At 34.4% G+C, this 15,921-nt stretch overlaps 1 protein-coding gene across 1 annotated transcript in view; it reads left to right on the top strand.

Moving 5' to 3' along the window:
- LOC123654562 overlaps positions 1-15,921 on the top strand; it is a 104,920-nt gene that overhangs the window by 76,691 nt on the left and 12,308 nt on the right. The window contains 8 exon segments of the mRNA XM_045590462.1: positions 117-301; positions 1,700-1,900; positions 3,077-3,301; positions 4,645-4,831; positions 8,146-8,260; positions 11,583-11,737; positions 14,786-14,895; positions 15,267-15,437. Coding sequence (XP_045446418.1) covers positions 117-301; positions 1,700-1,900; positions 3,077-3,301; positions 4,645-4,831; positions 8,146-8,260; positions 11,583-11,737; positions 14,786-14,895; positions 15,267-15,437 — 1,349 coding nt within the window.

Here is a 15,921-nt window from a genome sequence, read left to right as displayed (position 1 = left end):
GACGCGCAAAGCGTGTTTTCAATGACACAACTAAAAGCCATTCAACTATCAATAAATCAAATTATTATATTATATATGTTACTTAAATTTAATAAATTATCATAAATATTTTAAACAGGATCACAAGCTGAAACACATGGCAGATCTTCAACAATCTGTAGTATCAGATCCGGAAACAAGAGCACAGTTGGCTGTACAAATGTTGCAATGGGAAGAAAATCTAGAAAGATTACACTGCGAACAATTCCGACTTCGATGCTACATGGCTAGCTTACAGAGCGGCGAGTTACCTAATCCCAAGGTAACGAAAACTTACATGCACAACTTTAGATTTATAGAATATTTTATCTAAATAGTATAGATATGGAAAATTAGGGTAAATAACAATATAATCATTTTAAATTAATTATCTAGTTATTATGTCGACAAAACTTTTCAAGTGTTTTTAACACTTAGAACTTCTTATTGAAGCTTTTGCTAGTCTATAAATAAACGGTTTCAATAATCCAACATCATTGACCTTTAAAGTTTCAAATAAGTCTTCCAAAATGAGAGATTAGTTATTATACGAGAAAGAATATAAAACCTGTACCGTACGAGCAATAAAAATGTTATGAAATGATTTCATCGAGTCGACAGAAAAGTGATATTTGTTAGCTTCGTTGCCCAAATTGACAGATCCGTTGACCGGGTGGTGGATCATATCTGTTACGTCGACCCATGTCACGCCTCTATAAATTGCCTTTCAATGATTGAAATGAAAATGCCTACAATATTGGAAATACGTCGACCTGGTTCGAATATAATACTCGACTGAATTATATTGACGCATCAAACTGACGTATTGAATGTTTTTTGCGAGTCACTGATTTTGTTTTATTAACATCGCTTAAACAAGTATAAATAGTATTTAATTTGTCCGGTTTCCAAGTACTAAATGTATTAATGTTATAATAAATTATGAAGTAGTGATGTTTTTTTTTTTTATATATATATTATATATTTTATTTTCTTATTAATGAATACTTCTTGCACTGTTTGCCTCGCTATATGAAACACTTACTCATGACCCATGGGTTGACTGGAAGAAATCTCTTTCAGAGATAAGTCCACCTTTGCCATAAACCTTACTATTATTTTATGTTTTATATCTATTTTTTGAGTGCAATAAAGTATATAAATAAATAGGTGGGTATATAATTGTGGCTTTAATGAAAATTTTGACAACAAGTTAAATATTATATCTGTTAATTATATCATCATCCAATATTTAAATTAAAAGTGATTTTTATTAAAATTAATAGAATTTAAAGTAATTTCTTTTTGGCAAAAGTATTTTTTACTTCTCCACACCAATCCGATATTACTTTATTGAATAATTACTGAGTATTTTACATCAAATAAATAATTTGTGTTCTAATTAAATATTTATAATTTCCAAAATGTATAAATAGGAGTTGTTGCTACTTAAAAAAATATTTAAATTTTATTTTATTAAAAATAAAACCGTTATTTTTTAAGTAGTCTCAGATCATAAAGTTTTATTTGAATATTTGAGTTGTAAAATGACTTCACTTCAATGATAAGAAGTAGTAAAAGAGTACGTAGCGTTGGCGTACGTGCGTTACGTAGCGTGTCGTAGCGTGTCGTAGAAGCATCGTAGTCGCGTACTCGTAGCTAAGCGCGCGTGCCGTTCCAGTCGCTGCTGACGCACGTGTCGCGCGGCACCAAGAGCACGCTCAACAAGCTGGGCGTGTTCACGGTGTCGTCGTTCCACGCGTTCATCTGCGCGCGCTCACCCTCGCTGCTCAACAACTTGCTCGCCGGCCGCGGCGCCACCAAGCGCAGAGCTCCGAACCTGTCGCGATCCAATTCTGGTTCCAGCCGACGTTCGATGCAGGTCAGTAGTATATTTTGTAGCTAAAAATTAATTTTTAAAAATTGTATTTATTTCATTACCGAAGGTCTGGTATAAAAATACGAAAGTATTCGTTATGGTAAAAAATTAAATTACAAAGGCAAATGCGACGTCGAGGCCGTCGTACCCAATTAGATGGAGCACTGCTCGCTACTGCCCAGTATCGACAAATATTTTAATATTCCATTTATGAATGTACTTAAAAGTGAATATTTGATGATTTTTTATCGATCGTATTTCAATCTGAAACCCGCCATGCTGCATGGGTGCAATGCTGATACGAAATATAAAATAAAATATAATATATACGCAAAAAAATGTGTTTATTTACCACATTGGAAACATATAACATTAGAAACCTCTAAAACTATCAGTTACACTCTACTATATTATGCATGTATTATACATATAAAACTTACTCTGAAATTACTCTATCTATAAAAAACCGCATCAAAATTTGTTGCGTAGTTTTAAGCATAGAAACAGCGGGAAGGGACTTTATTTTATACTATGTCGCTACATATGTAATAACGTAACGTTTACTTATCTAAAACGAATAAAAGTTTCTCCAAGCGAAACTAAAAAATATTTCGCTCCTAAATATTCAGTTAGTGTCCTGAATATCAGAGGAACTTTTAATATACGCCGTCACGAAAAGCGACGATTACTTAGTTACCAACATCCGCCGACTGCCTGTCGTTAGACATTTCTCCCTTGTTACGAGAACAAATTACTTAAAATAAATTGCCTAAGAACAAACACGGTTACCTTGGTATCTGAATTAAGCTTTACCGTGGTTTTTACGCCACCAAGGTGACATGTGGCAAATGTTCGTAGTAGTATTAAAATAAAATATTTTTTTCTCATTTGTAATCTAATAAAGTAAACTTACGAAAGCTAACAATAAAAACAAAGAAAATAATAATTAAACAACGTCGTTAAAGCCTGGCCATTGAGACGTCTTTACAGCTTGAATGAGCTCTACGCCAACGTAGAATACAACCGACCACTATATTCTAGGAACGTTATACATATATTCCAGTCAGAAGTTCTTTTGTCTATTAAACCAAAGTTTTTGTTTTTCTTTTATACTTTCTTTAAATATGGACAGAGACTTTTATGTGGGCGCTCCTTTGTGATGGTTCCATTGTACAACAGATGTCGCGTGAAGAAGGCGAAGCCGCGGTAAGGGTCTCGTTGCCCGAAGGCACGACCGCGACGGTGGGCGTGCGGGACGGGATGTCGGTCGAGGAGTTCCTCGCCGCCGCGTGCGCGCGGCGCTCGCTCAACCCGCTCGAGCACTTCGTTAGGGTCAAGAAACGACGCGACATGGAAGACCACAACTACTTCGTGCCCCACAGGAGCGATCTCATCGAGACTTACGTGAGACGCGCACCATTCGTTCTTAATGTCGAGCATGAATTATATATAGCTCTCGGAACAATATAGGGGTCAGTTGAGAATAATAGGAACTTACCTATTGTACAGTTCCGTGCCTCGAAGAGTACGTTAAGCCATCGGTCCCGGCTGCTATCATGAGATCTGATAGCGATCGCTACTCATAGTAGGGAACATATCCGCCAATCTGCAGTGGAGCAGCGTGGTAGATTAAGCTTCAATCTTTCTCCTATGTTGAGAAAAAGGCCTATGCCCAATAGTGGGATGTTACAGACTGAATCGTTACTGTCGTATCGTAATTAATATAATTTTTGTATACTGTTATATAAATACAATTTTCTTTAATGAGTTTTAATCAAAATGATAAACTTATACTCTATAGCAATAACAATAATAAATAATAACTTATTTGAATTGAAAGATTACTTTTTCAAAAATACTTTATTCAATTGTTGTAAATATATAGAAAGTTTCACTAAGTAAATAAGTAGATTTATGTAAATTTATTTGGAGCCAGACAGATTGATATTTGTTTATTGTTCTGTTTGATATCTGTTTATACAAACAGAACATTTTAATATTTGTTTCATTTACAAGGATACATACGTAAAAGAAGTATCAATAAACATAACATTTCTTTAAAACAAAATTTTGAAGGACATCAATTTATACTGTAAAAGACTAACTTTACCTACATTCTATTATTCAAGACCTTAAATTTTAATAAAATGCATTTTGTATGCAATATCTAATTAAACCAAAATAATTAACAGTACGTTTTTAATTAAATTGAAACTTAAATTAATTTTGTACTGATCGAGATGCCTAGTGGAGTTTGATCATTAAATCGGTGAACTTGTTCAAATCAAGCCCTACACAGTTGTAGTAAAAATGTTAAATAAATTTCAATTTACGTCTTCCTTCCAATAAAAAATAGTTCCAAAAGAGTAAGGGCTTACGCCAAATCATCCAAATTATATATCCCATAATTGCAGAAATAAAACTGACTAACCGTTCATTTCGATTGGTAAGCCCCATTATTGAAAGATTTTTATACAATTACCTGATGGTAAACGATTATCCCACCTTATAGACGCGTACAACACCAGAATCATTGAAAATGCGTTGCTGACCCTACCCCCGAATCTCCCCAGAAGCTGTGGCTACTTTAATCACCACAATAATACAACATTGCGTGAAAGCAGTATTATTTAGCTGTGATATTCTGTAAGGTTAAGGTACTTCCCCAGTCAGGTTGCTCCAAATTTGAGCAGATTATTTTCTTGTATGCCCTACCTCAATAAAAATGAAATGAATTACTCACACAGCTGCACACACACGAAGTGGTAGAAGTGTGTGCGAAGATCCTGTACCAGGTGGAGCTGCAGCGGACGACGCTGGAGCAGATGTGGGGCTTCAGCGTCGAGGCCGAGCTCATCGAGAACGCCGAGCGCCAGGACGAGCTGTGCTGCTACGTCAGCCGCGTCGAGGACAAGAGCGTCGCCATGCAGAACGGTAACATTACCTTCTCTATTCATTTCTCTATTGTATTTATTTAAGTATGCTAACAATATGAAAGTATTCATATTTACCTTGTAATAAATATATAATATATATTTGTATTTCAAACGAAAGAGAACCGTCGAACGAAAGACGTCACAAATGAGAAAAACCGACTTTAATTTACATTGACAGTAAAATGTTACAATGATATATATTAAAAAATTACAGCTAGATTGATAACCTCCTCCATTTTTGAGGTTGGTTAAAAAGTAAATTCAATAATACATTTTATTTTATTTTTTATTTTATTTTTTTTATATTTTTTTTTTATTTACATAATCAATCAGCGAATAAGATTAAGAGAAAATTTAGATATAAATAAAATACAAACAAAAATCAGGACATTCATCATCACTTCGGCCTATCGCAGTCCACTGCTGGACATAGGCCTTCATAAGTTCAACTCATGTGTTTTGCCCATAGTCACCACGCTGGGCAGGCGGGTTGGTGACCGCAGGGCTGGCTTTGTCGCACAGAATATACTGCTGCCCGTCTCTGGTCTGTGTATTTCAAAGCCAGCAGTTGGATTGTTATCCCGCCATCGGTCGGCTTTATAAATTCCAAGGTGGCAGTGGAACTGTGTTATCCCTTAGTCGCCTCTAACGACACCCACGGGAAGAGAGGGGATGGCTATGTTCTTTACTGCCGCAATCAAACAGTAGACATAGATAGTAATCAGGACATTGTTCGGAATTAATACATATATATATGTATAGCACCAGCACAACGCCATTGTATATATAAATTATTACAAGAAAAAAATTAAAGTCATTTTGACCCAGTGAAATTAAGTTAAAAACTTGTTGGCTTTATTACATAGCCAATCCAAAAACGACATGGAAGAACTAAAGATATAAACCACATTGCTAGATTTTTAATTTACTGGTTATATTTTAGCTGTATTTTAGCTTTTCATTTTGAAATATAAATCAAGCACTATTGCAATATCCTATTGGATAGTATTGTTAATTAGGAACAAATTCTGGAAAATAACGATAGAACAAACTCATTTGGAACAAAATTAGATTTTATTGTACATTAAACAGATACATGTGCGTGTCTCCGTATGGGGATTATATTTCGACTCACTGATAATTTGTCAAAATTACTTTCAGCTATCATCCCTCGATAATCCTTTGAGAATACACTCGACATACCTCCATATACTTCTCGAAATATTCATGTACATTGCCGATTTCAGAAAAAAGGGCAACAACAATCTTTTGTCTGGTTTTGCATGTTTTATATTTTTTAACTTAATCTGCTGCACTATAAAGATTTTGTTATAAATTGAAGATGATAGTATCTAAAACTAAATCATAAAAGCATTTTACCTAGATATAAAAATATTTTGCAACCTTTTCATTAAAATTAATACGCTGCTGCTGAACAACTATTTTCCTCTTTATGCTAATAATGAAAATCAATAAAATGACTTAAATTGATATCAACAATTAATTATAAACGCATTATTAGGAGTAACTTTAAAACTACTCGTCAGATCCCAATCAAATTCAATAGCCCACAAGTCAAGCACCAGCTTTCAATTAAAAAAACAATCATGAAAATCGGTGACCCCAGTAAAATGTTCGGAGGAAATAACAAATAAACAACCGTTGAATTGAGAATATAAATGTATTTTGGTTTAAGCTATATTACAAGTAATATATATAGTTTTAGCTTTTACAAGTATCGTTTTCTAATGCTTACGCGAATTTTACTCATTACAATGAAACTACGTTTTCGGATTTTATCGCGATTTATTAAGTTTTTAAATGCCTGACGTTTCGAACGATGCTCACAGAAGGACTCTTTAACAACAACTCTTTAACAAGTCACATGAAATTTAAGTCGATTGATATTTAGTATGAACAATTAAAATATAAAAAATTATTATATTTTAGAGTAAAAGTTATTCTAATAAATTTGGTCAGAAGTCGACAATTATTGGAATGGAATTTTTCCAAGAAACCAACTTTTTTTATTAAGCTAATACTTAACAAAAAAAAAAGTGAGACTTAGAGCTAAGATAACGTAAAAGTTTATATAAGTACACTTGTTGTCACATTGGAGTATAAATTTGACAGCATATCAAAGGACATCTAATCTAGTGGTACAATTTTTATACTGTTGAGTAGTGTAATAACTGCTCTGGCGTAGTGCGAGTAGTCGCCACCGACGGTTTGCGGGTTCGATTCTCGCTCAGGATGGATATTTATTTATTTATTTTATTTACACTTTATTGTATGCCAAACAAGAAATAAAATAAACAAGCATCATTAACAATAATTTGTAGAAAAAAAAATGTATTTGTACAAATATTTCTGTCCGCTTTGGATATGTGGCTATCCTTGTGGGTCTCCACACCGTGTCTCGTAGGACATATTAAGGCCTCGATCCCGATTTTTATTATAAATATATCACGGGCTGAAAGCGGGTAGTGCAACAAAAATACAAACTTTCTTAATTATTTTGAATACTTAACAAAAAGTTGATTACAGTCAAATGATGACTTATTTTTATTGTTATTGATACAAGTTATTCTACAGATTATTTTCAGTACGAAAGTACCCACTTAAACTTAATTTTGGAAGAAATTTTAAAGATTATTTGTATTAAATGTTCTTTTCAATTTTTTGTTAAAGTGAAACATTTTTTCTTACTAAACGAAAAAAAAAAATTGAAATTAATTAAAGTAAAATTAATTGCAATTCGTTTAATTACTTTAAGAATGGCGGTAGATATTCGTCAATCTTTTATATTTTTTCACATTTCACCTGACTTACAAGTATAAAGATCTTAATTCTTAATTTCTTTAATTAAGAGCTATTTAGTATTAAGCGTTTATTCTTGTACTTCCTGACAATGTTCAATTTTAAATAATTACAAAGGTATGATTTAATAGGGTGTCATTCTAAATTGCAAAATCGAATGTGTCTCCACAATAGATTATTTATTATAAAACTTTTAATATTGAAACGACGACGTTTGTATATTTGCAGATAAACTATATATGATTTAATTAATTTGTAAAAAATATCAATCAAAGACGGTATAATGATAAATATGTATAAAAGTTGTTTTCATCAATACTGACACCATCTCATAACTCTATAATTACTATGATGACAAGACATCTTCATTACAGTAATTCACATCAAAAAATGTATGTTTGAGATTGATTTTTGAGATATAAAGATTGTTTTAAAGTTTAGGAACCCAAACATCTTTTAAAAATAGATATTATGCAGTCAATTTTTTGTCAGGTATAATCAAAGGCGACGAAATAATGGTGATTAATGGAGCAATCGTATCTGACCTGGATATGATGTATTTGGAAAGCGTTCTACAAGAGGAACTCTCGCTGGTTATGATGATGAGGTAAGGTTTTTTGAATCGTTAATCAATTATCATTTTTATGCAATTTCGTCGATTGCTAGACACGTAAACTTTTCATTAATCAAAGTATTCCAAGTGCATTCGTTAGCATCGATTCGCATAATTCTATACGAAGCGAGCTTGTTATGAATAAAAAGACTTCCTGGCTCGTGAGAGTAGCCTGAAGCGAACTAGAAAGCGGGTCGTGGGACCTAATAAAACGGAAGTCAAAGCGTGGCACCTTGTGTGGCAGTCTCGGTGGAAGGCTCATGTCGGCATTTCCCGCCCTCATACACCTGACCTTTCGACCGCGACGAGTTTACTGAAGCGCTTGCTCCGACCTACATGCTCCCTCGCTAGGTTAACCAGGATCCGATGAACTAGACAGTGATTTTGATTTTATTTTGTTTATTTTTAAGTCCCTATCAATTACCCATATACTTTGAGAACATTCATATGCAAAGTTCCAAGTTGCAATTTTTTTAATAATTAAGTAATTTTCTTTCTCATATTTAATAAAAACTTTGTTAAAATAATTAAAAATATGATTTAGATTTAGAAAATCACAGTAGCCCGTTGGCGTAGTTTGTGGCCCTACTATCTGTTCCGCGGGTTGCGGATTCGATTCCCGCCTCAGTCTGGGTGTAACATTTGTATGTATATATTTACATATGTAAAATTTCTATGTGTAATGACTGTTACTTATGACACAATCATTGACTTTCTTACCATTGAATTAGACGACCATGTGTGTATGTTAAAAGACATTTATATTTATTTATGTATTTAAATGTACACAAAGTTTTGCGACTAGTGTCTATTTCAAAAACGAATTGTGGTGACCCTACCGGCGCGGCGCCGCCCGCGCGCCATTGTGCGCGCCGCAGTCGAGTCTCTCGACGTCACGCTTTAATTATTATTTCATCCCTGTACAAGTATTGGATGACAGTTTGCTGCGTCTTACCTGTTCCTTCGGTGTAATGAGTGTTTTAAAATACATTGTCGAGATAAGTTAGTCAAGTCTCTTCGGTAGTGTGGTAAGTCCAATGATCCAATGATCCACAATGATATGATTACCTATTCTCACTCCCCTAGATCATAGAAATCATATTTTAAATAAAATAAAAAATTTCGCCTCGTTATAAAAACAGGAGAATTATGCAATATTTCGATTCAACTTTTTTTCAGCGTGAAATCGGCTGCGTAAAGAAGGCGGTTAATCGATCGGGAATGCTCCATTTACGAAAAACAAAACATTTCTTTCTTTCGCACCATTTTAATAGTAATTTACGACTTCAATGACTCAAATTTAATCTGATAGGATTATATAATACAATGTTATTTTTCCAATATTTCATCGACTATGAAAAAATTATTGTCTCCTCTTTCAATTGAGGTATTAAGTAATGAATTTGTTGAGTCATCCATACATACTAACCATTTAGCTAAAGGTTTTTAAGTTTCACTTGTAACACTTATATTCAGATTGTTGCAGCTCTGTTGATAAGATGGCCTTAATTAATCAATCCAATGCCACTTGCAGAATGGGGCCACTAATGAAAGACGGAATCTGAGCAGGCAGAGAGTCCGCAATTTCCTTTTCATGGACATAATATGTGATATATGTTTTACCGTTATTTCTTTTGGGATTGGAAATACAAAAACAAATATCAATAGTAATCAATAGTTATCACTAAACCTAAATTTATTAAAACCAATCGTGATCCAAATTTCTGCAAAATTCGTACATAGGATGACTTTTTATCATAAAAAAATAACTGTGAATAATATTACATGAACTGAATACTTTATTGCATTCAAAAAACAAATGTAAAAACAACATAATAATAAGGTTTATGGAACTGTTCGCAAGATAAATTCGTTATTTTTTTTTTATGTACGTACCACTTCCAAACATCACACACTGTTGCCGAATATTGTTCCTTAATTTCTATCCTATTGAAATCTTCGCAATTACTTTACTATTTTATATTGTTATATCTTACAAAACACATATTTGATGTTCATTTTTTAATGGATGTGTTCGTACTTATGTGACATGACGACTTCATTGACGAAGAACATAAAATCTTTATTTATTGTTCACAAACGCCTTAATGTCAAAACTAGAAAATATACCTAGGTGGTCCTTGTTACAGTATGCCAACATTAATATTGTTGACATCCAGTGTAGAAATACTGTGCTTTACCCTAGGAATATAAAAGATAATGCTATTGTTATATATTTTTATATTCTTCAAGAAGTTTACGAACTTACAAATATATAGGTATGCTTTACTTTTAAAATTACATACATAATATATTAAATTATAAAACTGATGTATATGTGAAGTTTTATTAATAAAAAAAACTGCACATGAGTTTTTAAATTTTTAAAGGATTAGTTAATTAAATTTGTTCTACAGCATGAAAGTAGCACATTTTCATTTAGTCGAACTTACATAAAAAAAACTGTTACGCTTATTTCAACCTACTTTCTCGGTTTTCTAATTCAAACACTAGAACGTTCTAAACGCAGGAAGCAGACTGCATAGTGCATGCGATTTACATATTCTACGGAACTGACGGAAATGCATGACACCACGCAAACAACTAGCGATGCTAGAATAGTCTCTGTACTCATCCTCGAATCGAATTGATTTAACCAGACTTAGTCTACATCACATTTAATTAACTTTTATGTGTACGTGCCTGTAGCCTTTAATACCCACATATTGAACGAGATCCTTTCACAGATTCAATTTGTTTAAAAATAAATGTTTTTAAATTAGCTTTAATCTTTGTTTTATGTACATTTTAGATTTATTTCAACTCGAGGAATCTTTAAATAATTTCTACACATTTTTTTTGCAAAGATATAATTAAATATTTTGGTCTTCGGAGACGTCTTACTTCCATAATCCAAGAAATGTCTTCAAATAAAAAAAATATAGTTTTAAATAAAACGACAAGGGTATCGGTACAACGACACTTATCATTCGTCGATTATTATCGATGACTGTCAACAATTTATTAAACTAGCTATAATTAAGGGACAAACACGAAAACCACTTATCAAAATTGATTGACTCGTATTAAACGAATAAATAAACTTCTCTGTTTAATGGTGCCGTTTCCTTTTTTGAGTCATTATCTATCTTAATACATACGGTCGAACCATTTGTTGCATGTCTTATTCAATAAAGTATCCATATACGCAATAGTGTGCTCATAAGTGAACGGTAATGTTCTTGAATAAATAAAGTTATTTCAAGTTGAAAAGCAACAATACAAGCAGCATGTTGAGGCCGGCTCGCTGCCGCAGGTCGTCGCGCACGGAGCCGCCGGAGCTGAGCGGCGCGATGCGCGCGGCCACGGACGACATAATCGATTCGCTGGTGTGCCCGCCGCCGCCCAGCGACCCGCCCGTCATCTCCGACGACATGATATCCGGCCTCATCGTGCCCGCGCCCGCTTGGAGTGAGTACCCGCTTCATACACTTCACCTTACACTATTTTCAGGGTATCTTTCGAAGAAAATACTTGATAATTTCGCAGCATAAGTAGTAATATTTAAATTTAAGCTGTCGGTCCCAGTTGTTATCATATACACCTGATAATGATCTTTACTCATAGCAGGGAATATATTCAGTAACCCTCACTGGCACTGCGTCGAGAATTAAGCTCTGATCTTTCTCCTTGACGGAGAAAGAGGCCTACAACAGTAAGACATTACAGACTAAATATCTAAAAAATTAAAACATAAAAGTGAAAAAACAGCAAAAAGTATCTTTAAAAACACAGGCAGACAGATGATAGACAGAGATGGATATTTAAAAAATATACGAAATTAAATATTTTATGCTGATATCAATCCTTTACACTTTAATCTAATTCGTATTTTAACGATTTTTTATGAACTTTGTTTGTCGAGCGATATTGTTCATGCCCCATATATTGTTATTTTAAAATAGTAGGAAAAATATTTGCTTTTAATAATCAATGAACTTTAGCAAACATGGCGTGATGATCCTGCGTCGAATGCAATTAAATTTCCAGCGAGCTCGCCGCAGGTGGCCAAACAACGATGCCGTTATCGTAGCGAGTCTAAAGATAGGTATGCCCGTGCAAACTCTAAATCCGCAGATGCATTCAATGCGCACGTTGTATAGCACTTGTGATCATATTTTAATCCTGCTGCTCTTGAAAACCATAGCAACATTTAATCCTACGAACTAACGAAGCGCTAATAAAACTCAAATCGTAACGAAATCGTCCACGACGGAAAATCGAGGTCCGAGCTCTCAAAATCAAAATCATAACAATCAGAAATGCCTTCGAGATAAACAATATAAATAATTTGTTAAAATGACAAACAAAGCTGTTTCACTATATGTTATTACATACAATTATACAATTTATTTCGCTATTGACAATACAGAACAAAAAGCTTTTATTTTTATCTCACAATAAATGCTTAACAAGCATCTTCAGTTTTTTTCGTCGACGTAATACTTGGCAACGATTCCGCTACACTAAAATTTCATTAGCTACCAATATCATGGCTGTCAGCCAGTATTGTTATTAGTACATCGAAGTATTACAATTAGCATCATTTCAATTTGCGGTTATTGATTTCCAATGCTATTCTAGAGAGTTCTGTTAATTGTTCGTTGTTATCGATACTTATACTACTTATATTTTGACCGTAATAAATAGGTCTAAAAATGAACATCTATTAAGTACAATCGTACGATCATTGCGATTGTGACTTCTAACAATAATTACAGAGAATTAACAAGAATCATACATTTTATCACATATCATCTCTTAAAGTAAAATCAATAAAAATACAAAAATATTAAAAGTGTGTACACATTTACATGTTTATAAAACAATAAAATGTTTTTTTTACAAACGCGAAAAATAAAATACAGTAAAGAAAAAATAAAATATGAAACGTGCTTGAAATAAAAATAAGAGAGTACTTACATCATTTTGTTGCAAGAGCTAATTACAAATGGACCTCTTTCACTCCCGAAACGGTATCATTGTGATGGTGTGGTCATTATTTAGAATAAGCGGCCCGAAATTGCTACGCTCTTGAATTACTCGCTGTGATCTATTTCAGTACGAGGGCTTGCAACACAAGAGGCAATTATAATACCGTATTGGTTTGACATGCGAGGTGATACTCGACCCTGTGATAGAGAATACGAACGGAACAATGAGCCTCATCGACAGTAAAAATCTTTATTACGCGCTGTTGTTGTTGCTGTATTCGAGACTCGGCATTTTAAATTTAACGTGTTACGATAATACAATCTATATTTTGTAGTACTTTTAAACTTTAATAAGTAATCAAATAAATAATTATATAATTATATTTGATAGTTATATCATTTAAACTTTATATTGTTACATTATTATTATTAGTTAATATTTACCTTATGAAACATACTACCTAAATAACAAAACTTGTCTGTTTTACTGAAACAGTCAATAAATATCAAATCACTGGACTGAAATTCCTTTTACTCACAAGAGTATTAAACATTATTTGATGTTAAAAAAAAATCTAGTCCAATTAACATGTTATCTGAGCCACGTTGAGAAGATCAACAAAGATAACACACGTGAAACAGTTATGTATAAATACAAATAACACACTCCGAGAGGAAATCGAAACGTAATCATTAGCGTAATTTTATTCGTTCAATACCATAACGGTCATCACAACTAATTTTTTGTACCTACTGAATATATTTTTAATAATAAAAACACGTCAAACCTGCCGATATAATATCTTTGTACTTTTAATATTACAATTGATAATACTCATTACTCATACGTGAATGTAGTATTTTAGAATATGAAATAGGTTACAGTAAATTAAAAACTGAAAGCAAAACCACTCATCGCGGCCTCCAAATAAAGGCCGCGACCCTTTCCCTGGGCTATTTGCTCGCCCCTGATGTCGACTTACCTCGACCAAAAAACTCATTGTGTCACTTCTTATCACAATAAAACCTGGCTATGAGAGTTGTAATTTACTCGTTAATTTTGAAATCTGCTGTGTTATCAAAGTCCCAAAATAAATATTAACGTTTCGTATTTCATCCCTAAAGCCATTCAAGCTCCGGCATAGTACTTGATAGCAATTTGGAGAGACTTAATTACAACTGCATTCTTGGTTAGATATAGGGCTGATATTAATCTAAGTTTTAATTTTAGAGAGTAACTATTTAACATTTTAGCAAGAATATTGTATATGAAAGTCATTTCAAAACATTTTGTATTCTATAAAGAAAAAATTATAGGCAATAGCATCAGAACTATAGCAGCGTAGTGTGTTATTATATTAAATTTTGTAAAATAGCAATACAATACAATTTATAAAATATTAATAAATACTTTAATTAATACATTTTTATTAAGACACATACTTTTATTTCTATTTGCTTTTGTTATAAGTAAAAAAAAAAACAAGAGTCTTAATAAATGTGTTTTTAATTTCCATTCAAACAGGTAAGGAACTGTACAGCCCTGAAACAGAAGCCCATGGAGACGGGACGAGCTCGGGACCACCGAAAGTCAGCTCTCGTACTAACTCCTTCGAGATCGAGAACCTCCTTAAGGTGCTTATTAAGGAAGACTTCACTTAAAAGCTTTTTTGCTCTCTCCCGCACTCTTCACCCGCTCGACTCGACGTCTCAACGATCTACGTAACCTGCCCTCTACTACTCGAGAGCACTCGCTTCGATACGATATCCGTTTCTAAACGAGCATTTAATCAATTTCGTTTCCGTAAGCATTGTTTACTAATACCGATAAAATCGAAAGAAATAAACGACGTATCGTATCGAAAGTTCGTATGGAACACATCGACCCGCACGTGTCCCTCCCCGCTGTCATCGTTTCGCTGTCAGCCAGTCATTCGCTACGTAGCCAGTAATAGCTTTCCATCCGTGGGCATAAATAGAAGTGTGGGCGTGTGCGTGTGCGGCAGAGCGCGGAGCAGGTGACGGGCTGGTGCCGCTCGCCCGCCGACACGCGGCGCGGCAGCCCCACCGGCAGCGCCGCCAGCGCCGCCGTCACGCCCTCGCGCCACCTCTCCGACGCCGACAAGCTGCGCAAGGTGCTCATGGAGCTCGTCGACACCGAGCGCGCCTACGTCAAGGTCAGAGCGACCGTTGCCTTATTAAGTGTGTGTATTGTACTATATAAGACCGACGCCGCATTGGCGCACATTACAGCCATGGATTGTACCTGTTGCGCTGACGGGTGTGGATTCGATCCCCGCACGTGACAAACATTTTATTGGCCATACAGGTGTTTGGCGTGGTCTGGGTGTTTGTGCAGTCCTTGTGGGTCTCCCCACCGTGCCTCGGAGAGCACGTTAAGCCGTCGGTCCCGGTTGTTATCATGTACACCTGATAGCGATCATTACTCATAGTAGGGAATTAGGGAGTTAGGGGGGGGGGTGGATAAAGCTCTGATCCTTCTCCTACATGGGGAAAAGGCCTATGCCCAGTAGTGGGATATTACAGGCTGAAGCGATTGTAGTATATAAGACTAATTAAACCATTTAAGCCTGTGGTTCTATTTATTGCTAAAAATTGAACCGATATCGTATATAAGTGTGCGCCAAAAAAAAAAATACA

This window comes from Melitaea cinxia, chromosome 6 (assembly GCF_905220565.1).
Source record: "Melitaea cinxia chromosome 6, ilMelCinx1.1, whole genome shotgun sequence".
NCBI lineage: Eukaryota > Metazoa > Arthropoda > Insecta > Lepidoptera > Nymphalidae > Melitaea > Melitaea cinxia.
This window is presented reverse-complemented; position numbering and strand designations above follow the sequence as displayed.